Source organism: Octodon degus, unplaced genomic scaffold (genome assembly GCF_000260255.1).
Source record: "Octodon degus isolate 3935 unplaced genomic scaffold, OctDeg1.0 scaffold00053, whole genome shotgun sequence".
In the NCBI taxonomy this organism is placed as follows: Eukaryota; Metazoa; Chordata; class Mammalia; order Rodentia; family Octodontidae; genus Octodon; species Octodon degus.
The window spans coordinates 5,540,240-5,551,660 of NW_004524629.1; the positions used below are offsets into that span (position 1 = coordinate 5,540,240).

Genomic DNA, 11,421 nt, shown 5'->3' on the forward strand with positions numbered 1-11,421 from the left:
ATATCAACTATTCTAATTGTCTAACCTGTTTTGAAACTGGATTTCATAATGGTAGCAGACAAAATGTTTTTTTCCTGAGCTGGTAATTTTTGAGTTTATGATCAGGTTTTATAAGAAAACATAGGTGAGGGCTGGGGATATAGCTCAGTGGCATAAGTGCCTACCTGGCAAGTGCAAGTTCCTGAGTTCGATCCGTGGTACCAGGGGCGGGGGAAGTGGGGGAGAAAACATAGGTATATACTTTCACTGTATATCATGTGTACATCAGTTCTATAGCAGAGGTAGAGCCCTACTCCTCTCTGATTTCCTCACTCAGACTTCTCTGTGGAAGGCACTATGCTAGCTGCTATAAGGAGAGGGGAAAAAAACTAGGCAATACTTTCTTATATATAAAACTGTTCTCTAACAAATCATTTTAGGTTCTTTCAATCTGTATCACACTTACACTGTAATTGTGAATATGCCTCTCAGAATCCCTTTTTCCTACAAAACACTCTTCTTCAACTTACATTCTGGTGTCTATCCTGTTCATTTGTCTTTGTCCCACACATACAATGGAAATTCGCTCGTGGTGGGAGTAAAATTCTAATTGTACTTAGGGCCCTGATCATTATCGTATAAAAACAATTGTTTAATAGTTTTAAATAAAATTGTATAAAAGCTCTTCATTTTAACTGTTTTAGTAAAGAGGAAGCATGAGACTTCAGCTAAAAAGGTAACACAAACATGTAAGAAGCTATGGCTAAACAGCAGCATTGTTTGCAAAAATTGTAAGTTTTAGTTGACCATCTACTGGCTTTGAATTAATAGTACCACATGGTTGGGAAAGATTTTCCTTGGACTTTGTCAGTGAAAATAAAGTGCTTAAGACTGGGGAACGTTAAGGCAGTGGTCCCACACTACTATATAGCTAGAGCCATCTGAAAACAAATGGTCTTCAGAAAGGCTATAGCACTGGATCATTGAAAACAATTAATTGATCTTCATGATAAACTTGTTCGCAGATAAGGTTGTAAGTTGGAGAAATTGAGTTGCAGTGGTGTTTGCCAAAATAGAAACAGCAGTGGATTAGACAGCCATGGTTTTCATACTAGCTTCTCTGTTTCCTGGCTGCCAATTCAGAGTGACTTCTTTTATCTTCCCTTTTATTTCACTGGAAAATGTGATCACAAGAAGGAATAAGGAAAATGTATTGTGACTGGTAATCTACACATTAGGCACAAAATGGTTGGTGTCAGTAAGTGGAGGATCAAACTTATGACCCAGGTTATCAGTTAGCTGGTACTTTTTAGGGGCATTTCCTCCTTTAGATGTGCCAGCTTTCTGTGCTCATAACCGTCGAGTCACTGCTGTCACCACACTCACCATTGGTGATCAAAGGCACTGCAGGCCACGTAGGTAGCATTAATAAAGTCTTAAGAACTGAGAGATAGGAAGTGCACTTGCATTCAAGAGCTTCATTAATTGTTACAGTCAATATAGAAATATACTTTAGCTCTTAAAGCTCCATGCAGAAAATAGTAACGTGTCTTTCTGTTGTTACTTGCATAACCAGATCCTAGGCCAGTGGTGGTAAGCCTACGGTAAGCATGCTGCAGTGGGCTGTTCTACTAAAAGTTCCAAAAGATTCGTCATCACTGGCAGACCATCCATCCTGAATGGAGCTTGATCTATTCACAAATGGTTACTATAAATTGTGTCTCATTCTCTTCATGTATGCTCAGGATAGGAGACAGATGAAGGGTTTTTTAATTTTTTTTATGTATTTGGTTCAGGGTCTCACTACACAGCTCTGAATCCTAGTGGTCCTCCTGTTTTCAGCCTTGCTAGGACTGCGATTACAGGTGTGCACCAGGACGCCTGGACTTGGTGGCCAGTGTGGCATGTGGTGCTGGGGATCTAACCCTGGTCCCTGTGTTTGCCTAAGCTATCTCACTGGCCCTTGAAGTTTTTTTTTTGTTGTTGTTTTTAAATTGTGTGTGTGTGTGTGTGTGTGTGTGTGTGTGGCCAGCTCAGCCTACCAGGGGGCAGGGCTGGCTGGCATGTGGTGCTGGGGGATTGAACTGCAGTCCCTGTACTTTGCTAAGTTTGTTCCAAGGAGGTGCCCTAGACCACTGAGCCATCTCACCAGCCCTGAAGTTTATTTTTAAGTGTTGAACTTCATGTCAGACCTTGGTTCAGCAAGTTAGAAAAGTACAAATGATGAAGGGCACCTTAAAGACTGATGCTTAATAAATGATATGTAAGAGGTAGCACAATATAATGTCTTCTGTGGTATTTTTATGTAGAATTCCAAGCAGATGAGGACAGAGAAAATTTTGAGCTGATATAAATATTACAAATTCACAGTGCCATACTTAGTGTGTGAACCATCTAACTTGTATCTCTCCTTTAAATTTTATAACTTCAATTATAAGAATCATTATTGGGTATTTTGTTCGGCTTTATTTTGGCTTTGGCCAAAAAAATCTAAAATGCTGTACTTTATTAAGGGAATCAGCAATACAACAGGAGATATTCTTACCTGCATATAGAGCTATAGTATAGTCATGTCTGAGACAAGGTGGTAAAACTCAGATGGATGGATGGATGGATGGATGGATGGATGGATGGATGGATGGATGGATGGATAGATGGGTGGATGGGTGGGTGGGTGGGTGGAGAGGGGTGGTTTGTTAGGTTGGATGAGTTGGCAGCCAGACATAAGATACACAGATAAATAAGAAAATAAACCCAATATTTCGAATTACTGGATTTTAAAATATTATAAAAGGTTTGGGAAAGAAAGAAAAGTAGAACAAAATAAAATACTGTGCTTCGTAAGAGTTTGCAAATAACTTTAAGGTAGATGACCTGCTACTATGTTTTTTTCCTTTTCCCACAGTGCTCTCACCTATTCTGGAATCCATCTGTTGAAATGTTTTATAGTAAATATAACAACAAATCTTAACAGCTCCAACTTCAGATGACATTTCAAAATTCTTTTCCGATTGGAGTTAAACACCTGGAAGGATTTCAGCATTATTTTAAATGCTGTGTTTCTAATGTTTGCACAGGGATCACTTGAGTTTTAAGACCTGCATCTTCCCAAAGCAAGATGAATTTGTGCCTGGGTGTAACTGAATTATGCTGCTCATTGTAACACATACTCATCGGTTTTTCTGTTTTAATAAACTTACAAGAGCACATAGAAAAAGAAAACAAAACCTATTACTACTGTGTAGAGAAAGGTTTGTCATTTTATTGGACTTTTATCTTGATGTCTACCATGTATTTTTCTAATGTTAAAATAGACAAGTAAAAAGCTGTTTCTCTGTTAAACAGGTTAGAAGAATAAAAGCTTATATATATATACCTATAATTAATCTTGAGTCCTTATTTGAATATTAAAAATTATTCTTGATAAAATTTGGTTTGTGAATCAACAAAGTGATCATTTGTTGGAGATGCACCATTCATTTCACACTGGAATCACCCACCTTCAGGTAAACACAGGATTTAAGTTAGGAAGATAAGAAATAGGAAGACCAAGGTTTTTTTTTCTTTTTTTTTAAGCAGATCATATATACTAAAATTTGAAACAACTTGAGCACCTAATACTATGTTTATTTTTTATCCAAGATTCTTGAGACCAGAAGTGTTTCAAATTTTGGAATATCAACATAGGCTTCACTGATTGACCATCCCAAATTTAAAATCAGAGAAATGTCCCAAAATCTGTAACATTTCAAACAGTTTGTGCTCAGAAGTTTCCGATTTTAGATCTGGAGATTACAAACTGCCGAAAACAGGATGTCTGACAATGCTGCAGGAGAGAAGCTGAACCACTTTTCACGTTAACTCTGGATTTGAGGTCACCTGCATCAAAATCACCTGGATTCCTTGTTAAAATAAATATGTAGACTTAGTCTCATGCCCTAGTTCATGTTTACCAATCTCTGAGGAGAGGCTTGGAATCTTTTTAAACAACTGACAATTTGACTGTGTACCACTTCAAGAACCACTGGGATAGGTAAGTGGGAAAATACATAAAGCAGGCAGAAAGGGCAAAGGCTTATAAAATTGCCAAAGAAAAGGATGCTTTATATACTAAGTACTATTTTCTTCAAGTCTGTAACAACATAAAAGTTAAGACAACTGTTATGGAAACTTATTCACATAATTCTACTAAAGTTAGGACATTTAAAATATATATCAAACTTAGCATCATTAGAAGACATTCAACATGTCCTGATAGAAGGTGAACAAATTAAGAGAAAGTGGTTTTAACCAATCTCTGGTAATATAATTAGTAGCAAAACTCAAGTTCTTTTGATGATAGTACCCATCAGAGGCTACAAACACTGATATTCCCAAGTGAACTTTCCTGTTTTAATAAACTTACAGGAGCACACAGAAAAAACAAAACCTATTACTACTGTGTAGAGAAAGGTTTGTCATTTTATTGGACTTTTATCTTGATCTCTACCATGTATTTTTCTAATGTTAAAATAGACAAGTAAAAAGCTGTTTCTGTTAAACAGGTTAGAAGAATAAAAGCTCATATACATATAATCTTGAGTCCTTAACTGAATATTAAAAATTATTCTTGATAAAATTTGGTTTGTGAATCAACGAAGTGGTTATTTGTTGGAGATGCACCATTCATTTCACACTGGAATCACCCACCTTCACACAGGTAAACACAGGAGTGGTGCCAATGAAGTAAAGCCACCCTTTGAGGTGTCTCCTTGCTACTCCCCCACCTCACTTCCTGTCTAAGGCACAGAGGCTTTTGGCAAACTGAATTCTTAGGTCCTAATTCACCAATAAATTACAAAATTTTTCAGTTTTTCTGGGACCTACCAGTCTCAGTTAAGGAAGTGCATCTATTTCTCAAAGACATTGTATGACACCTTGTATCTTAACACCTGACAAAGTCAAAGCCAAATGAAATGATGCAAAGCTACCAGAAATGTTTATTGAACCAAAATGAACTGGGATATTGCATGGAAGCAGCTCCTCTCTGAGCATAGCAGTATTCCAAGATCTCAGCAACACCCCTTAAAACACAACCATGGACCAGTTTGTTAACTGCTTGAAAGTCCCACATGTAAACAACTACACTCCCATTAAAGCAAAAATGTCATCAATGTCATCTGTCTCTTTAACAGGTTCTGGTGTTTTTTGTCTGTTTATGTGCACCTTTGTCCATGAATTAGTTTGACTTTCACTACTTCTTGTGAGATGTCCATGAATCTGATTCTCCTTAATCAGTGTGGCAGGATTTGAAAGTCTGCTACTCAGTAGCTGCTTACTGTTTGGGTAGCGATCAGTTCTCTGAATTGTGCAGTGTGAGAGACCCAACTTAGTACTGGTGTCCACAGCACTTTTCAGAGGTTCTTGAGGAAGCTGCTGAATTTCCTTTAAAAGAGTTGACTGCCACTTTCTCTGCGGTTTCCTTTTTCTTAGTAAAAGTTTATTCTGTGATCTTCGTCTCAGATGATGCTTTGAAGTTTTGATACCTGAGCCATAAAGAAGGCAGTTGCAAATAGATGTTTTTATGCATTCTAGTTTCTTTGGCAAACTAAAGGACAGAGAAAACAAAACATGAGTTTATTAAAATGCCAAAAACTTGTCCATCACTATTGTACCTGGTTTTTTTAATCAACTTCCAACAGAAAATACACAATTTACTTACAGGTCTTATGCGTGTGTATAATTCTAGGATCATAACAAAAAATAAGGAAACAGCTTCAAACAAAATCTGTGTTCTCAAACCATAACTTCCCCCTGATTCAGGTTGAAGGTCAAAGTGTCTCCATTTTGCCCTCAAAGTTAACCAACTTCTAAAAACACCTCTGTATTTCAGGACTAGTTTTCCCTCATATCAGATAACCTATTCATAATGTAACAGAAATGGGGAAGTAGAAATGGGGAAACACCACAAATTTTAAAAATTGTCAGTGTATAATAATCCATTTCTTGGTATGTAATTTGTGTGGCAGGAATGAACAAGGAAAAAAATATTAGTGAAGAGGGAATTTATAAAACAGAAGGGTCAGTGATATGGCTCAGTGCCACAGCGCCTGTGTGGCAAGTGAAAGGTCCTGAGTTCAATTCCCTGTACCAAAAAAATAAAAAGCATTTGGAGGCTCGGGATTAGACTCAGCAGTAGAATGCTTGCCTGGCAAGCTAGAAGCCCTGGGTTCACTATCACCAAAAAAAAAAATAAAGTAAATAAACCTCTCCTAAAAAAAAAAAAAATAATAATTTGCAAAGGCAGAGTGCCGCAGCCAAGGTTCTCTCCTCTGTGTGCCATGCTGGCCCTGACCCTGGGGGCACACTGAGATGGTGACTGAGAGCATGGTGGCGCGTGCCAATAATCCCAAGGTTTGGGAGGGTGAAAACAGAATCACTACAAGTCCAATCTACATAAGAAGACCCTGTACCAAATACATATAATAAATAAATAAATAAAATAAACCTCTCCTAAAAAAATGAACCTCTCCTAAAACAGTAACATAGGACTTACGTGGTTTTTTTTTTTGTTTGTTTGTTTTGCTTTTGTTTTGCTCGGAATGCCTTCAAGGCATGACTGGCTGTATTGTGTTGTGGGGATCGAACCCAAGCAACCTGAGCCTGACTGCTTTGTTGAAGCAGCCACTTAAAGAACTGAGCTATGGGGCAGGCCCCCTGGACTTATGGCACAAATGGACAGCTTTCAGCTACAGTGTAATTCATACATCATACTTAAGTGTAGCAAACACAAACAGCTGATTATTTTAGGTTTTTTTCATTTTTAAAATTTTTTATTCATTTTAATGAGAAAAAATAGCAATGAAATAGTTTCAAAACAGGTTAGTAGGACAGTTACAAATGGTCCCATTTTGTAGTGATTATACATATATATATTTTCCCCTCCACATAGGATGTACTAGCACATGGTTCACTGGTGCTATGCTGAAGATGCCTCACTTTGTGAAATTTTAAAAGATTAATGTAGGTCCATGCTCCCTATCACTTCCCTCTCCTTTTTAAAAATAAAAATCTGACATGGTCCATCATACTGAAGCAACACATAATCTCAGTTTCCAAACCATCTTTCTGTTATAAGCAGTGACTTTTCAGTGGGGAGAAGGTGGGTGTGTACATCTGAATTGAAATGAGAAGAGCATGAATGAATGCAGAAATCACAGGACCTTTTTTTTTTTGCGGAACCGGGGATTGAACTCAGGCCCTTGTGCTTGCCAGGGAAGCGCTTATTCCACTGAGCTGTCTCCCTGGCCCCTAGAGGACTTGAGTTTTAGATCTCCAAACACCTTGAGAAAAATCCACCATTTGCTCATCTACAAAATAAGAACACTACCTACCTCACAGAATTACTGTATACATTAAAAAATTATAGAGTATACTACAAAAATATTAATGTAAAAACACTATTTTGGGAGGTATAGGCTAATGATACTATCAATAAACAAGTTTTTATGCCTTCACTGACTTAATCATTTTCATCTTTACTTTATCTTTGCCTTGAACAAATGCCTAAATTTCCAGCCTAGCATAGGTCTCTTTTAAGTGACTACAGGCTTCCAGGGGATCACAGTATGAAAATCCCTCCAGGAATCCACTGCTTAGCTGTATGCAACAGCTTTTCCTACAGCTCTTGGTAAAACTTGCAACAAGGCCTCCATTGTGCACCGATTTTTTTTTTTTTTTTTCTGAAATAAAAATGTATTTTCCATAGTTTTTAAAAATCAAATTTTTGGGGCTGGGGAGATGGCTCAGTGGAATAAGCGCTTCCCTGGCAAGTGCAAGGGCCTGAGTTCAATCCCTGGTTCTGAAAAAAAAAAAACAAAAAATCAAATTTTTGACAGTTATAATGGTTCACCCACAGGAACCAGTATAAAGCCCTACCAATAAGAGATTATTAGGGCCAGCCAAACAGCTCAGCGGATTAAAGTGCCTGCAGGCAGGCACAGGGGCAGAGGGTTCATCCCTGGGCCTCGACTGGGGGTGTGCTGAGATGGAGACTGAGACTGGGCATGGTGGACACACCTTTAATCCCAGCACTTGGGAGGCTGTAAACAGGAGAATCACTGTGAGTGCGATCTAGTAGTGAGACCCTAAATACCCTGTAAACCCTTCCCTAAAATACAGGATAAAAAAAAAAAAAAAAAAAAAAAAAAAAAAGACTATGGTACACATATAGAACAATGTCTGATGGATACATAAAAAAGTTGATTCAAACAAATGACTGCCTTTGAAAGAGCAAAATAAGGATGTTTATGTTTCCTTCTGAAATTGTTACCACTGCCATCTATTACTCTTTCAATAAAAATAAATTTAAGAATCACAAGAAAAGGAAGATGTCTATACATGAAGAGTTTAGCTTCTACAAATATCAAATCTAACACTGGTCCTGGTGGTACAGCATAGGCCTTCTGCATCCACGATGACATGGTGCACAACAGCCACCTCTCCCACTGGAGTAGGAGCTTCCCAAGAACTAAGTCTGTCTCATAGTTGTACCTCCAGGCTTAGTACACTAAAACATTCTTACTGCTTCCTGAATAAACAAATGGGAATGATAAAGAGGATAAATGAAGTCCAATTCACCTAAATTTACTTTCTTCTTCTCAAGGATTATCTTTGCCCATAAAACAGTATCAACAGATGAAATAACACTTTGAATAGATCTCACATTAGTACCTAAAGCCCTGCCAGACATCTCTTTTTTAAAGAAACCTGAATATATACATAATTTTTGTAATATACTTACCTATAACCTAGAGCTTCTACATGTTTAAGTCGGTTACTTTTAAGAAGTTTGTTACCCAGAAATGTGGCCTGAGCCTTCAGTTTTTTCGTTCTGCACCACACAACTGCCATTTGGATTTCTTGAGAAAGTTGTATAAAAGTCTTGGCCTCTCGGAATCTTTGCACAAAACTTTGGGCATGGATAGATCCTATCACTTGCTGAGAATTTTTGGTTGTTTTCTTTAATTTGGACCGAGAACATCTAGATTCAAAGCTGGTCTCCTAAAATGTAAAAAAGTAAAATATATGAACTACTTCTAACTTGCAAATATACTAAGAAAGAAATCTGACCAAATCAAAATTTCAAAATAGTATTTTTAAAAAGATTTTTTCATTTAGTAAAGGAAGACTTTTTCAATTATTGCACTATCCTTTTGTCTTAAAAAATTTCATTTTTTATCATCTGCTCCTAACACAACTTAAGTTTTTCCCTCACTCCTCCTGCATTCCATGCTAAGACAAAGCCCATTCACTACCAAATTAAATGGACACAGGAAATGCAATATAAATATCCAGATGTGTATGTCCAACACACAGGAGAATAAAATTCCACATGATTAAACAATGCCCAAAGTCCAATGGCACGGAAAAAAAACACACTGGACATCACTAGACTGTCACATTTGTTGTTACTTGATTCTATCCTGAATAATCTTCCTCAATCATGGGTCATAAATGTTACTGAAGACACCAAATAGAAGGTTTGTAGGGCCTTGCAAAGCACTCAGCAGGGTAAGACCATCAGCTAACAACACTTTATTAAATACGATTTAAAAAAAAAAACTTACCTAAGCAGTACTAAGATCATTTCTAACAAGTCACCTTTATTCAATCTTCTCTTTCTGTATCAAGTTAGGATTTTACTAACTTACTATTTATTTATAAAACATGAAACCTACCAAGTCTGCCTATAATTCTCCATTCAAAGTTTATCTTCTTCCCAAATTTCTCCCACCCAGGCAAATTTATAGTCCATCAATATTTTATTTGGTGATGATAAAAGAAGTTCACTCTAAAGCAAACAGCATGTTGGTGCCAAGGGCTAAAAATACTATAGTGATTACTCTTGAATAAGACGGATTCTGGCCAGCCAGCTTCAAAAGCAGTTTCAAGGGTAACAAAGCACCATGGTTCTCCCTGAGACACGGAACTGAAAAAACTACTTTGGAGACTTGTGCAACAGTAAAGAATACAGACGAAAACCAAACAGCTTGCATTGCGTGTTTGGTACAAGCTTATCAGCCTTTCTATGCTATAATTTTCTCATATGAAATACGAAAAGAGCAACAAAAGCATCTACCTCACAGGGCTTTTCTGAGGATTATAAATTAACCCATACAAGCATTTGGAGCAGTAACAGCCACAGAAAATAATATCTATTACTATTATTCTTTCCTCTGAACTCATGAATTGGGCAGAATTGGACATAGGCTGGAGTCTGTAAAAGGTTCAAGAATGAAATACTCTTTAGAAATGATTAAAAGAACCATCACAGGAGCTTTGCTTTGCACAACCCTCCTCCCCCGCAAACTCTGCAAAAGACAGGCTAAGCCAGACAGCTATGGGGCCCAGGTGAGCCCTGCCTGGCCCACTGAAGCAGGAGCTTTGCTGAACTATGCTCCACTCAGCTTCAAGGGAGTCCTGGTGAGCCCTACCCTGCCCCCACCATCAAAGGAGCCTTACAGAACTTCAGCCTGCCTCCTATCATCTTTGGAGCCTTCCTGAGCACCCCATACACAAACTGTCTTGGAAGTCACACTGAACCACGGACAGCTGGAGCTTTGATGAGCCTATCCTGCCTCCCCCACCACACACACTGTTTTGGAAGCCTTGCTAACTCAGGTCAGTTCCTCTTACTGAGGCTTCAAAAATGTCAAAAGGAAGAAGTAAAAGGCAATCTCAGATCTCCAGCAAACCCAGAACAAGGCCAAGAGACAAGGACACAGAAGACACCTAAAATTTCTAAAATGATAGTAAATGAGGTAAAGAAAGAACCCCACCAGGATATAGAAGAAATCAGAGGGCCAGCCAAATAGCTCCACGGATTACAGCCCCTGCAAGCAGGCGCAGGGGCTGGGGTTCAATCCCTGGGCCTGCCTTGCTGGCCCCACCCCTAGAGCACAGAGACTGGGCATGGTAGCTTGCCTGCAATCCCAGTTCTTGGGTGGCTGTAAATGGGCAGATCACTACAAGTGTAATCTAGTAGTGAGACCCTGAACACCCTGTAGACCCTTCCCTAAAATAAAAAAAATAAATAAATCAGATCAGAAATCACCTGTCAGGTAAAAAAAGAAATGACAACACTAATGAAAGAACTTCTCAGTGCATCTAAAGACACAGATGAAAAAAATAAAAAAATAAAAATAAAGACATAGATGAAAAAAAATGGAGAATAGAAAAATTATGGAAACACTGAATAAACAATACAGGAAAAAATTAAAATACATGAATCAGATACAAACAGATATCCAAAACTTAAGAATTCCATTGAAAGCTGGCAAAACCTCTTAAGTTAAACTGAATATAGACTTTCAGAACTTGAAGACAGAGTTGCTGCTAGTGATAGCAAAAGGAAAGATCTTGTTTCAAGGGTTTTTTTTTTTTTTTTTTAGTTTTTGTTGG

General features: G+C 37.9%; 2 protein-coding genes across 5 annotated transcripts in view; one reads left to right on the forward strand and one right to left on the reverse strand.

Annotated features, from left to right (window-relative positions):
- Positions 1–3,698, forward strand: part of Gtpbp8 (GTP binding protein 8 (putative)) — a 15,285-nt gene extending 11,587 nt beyond the window's left edge. Inside the window, exon 6 of the mRNA XM_004633351.2 lies at positions 2,885–3,698. Within this exon, the coding sequence (XP_004633408.1) occupies positions 2,885–2,969 (85 nt within the window). The 3' untranslated portion in view covers positions 2,970–3,698. The remainder of the gene's footprint in view (positions 1–2,884) is intronic.
- Positions 3,699–4,946: 1,248 nt separating this feature from the next.
- The window catches only part of Nepro (nucleolus and neural progenitor protein), a 26,830-nt gene continuing 20,355 nt past the window's right edge, over positions 4,947–11,421 (reverse strand). For all 4 annotated transcript variants that reach the window (XM_023717555.1, XM_004633298.2, XM_023717557.1 and 1 more), the window contains 2 exons: positions 8,762–9,021; positions 4,947–5,566 (listed from right to left, as the gene is read on the reverse strand). In XM_023717555.1, coding sequence (XP_023573323.1) covers positions 5,101–5,566; positions 8,762–9,021 — 726 coding nt within the window. In that variant the 3' untranslated portion in view covers positions 4,947–5,100. The remainder of the gene's footprint in view (positions 5,567–8,761; positions 9,022–11,421) is intronic.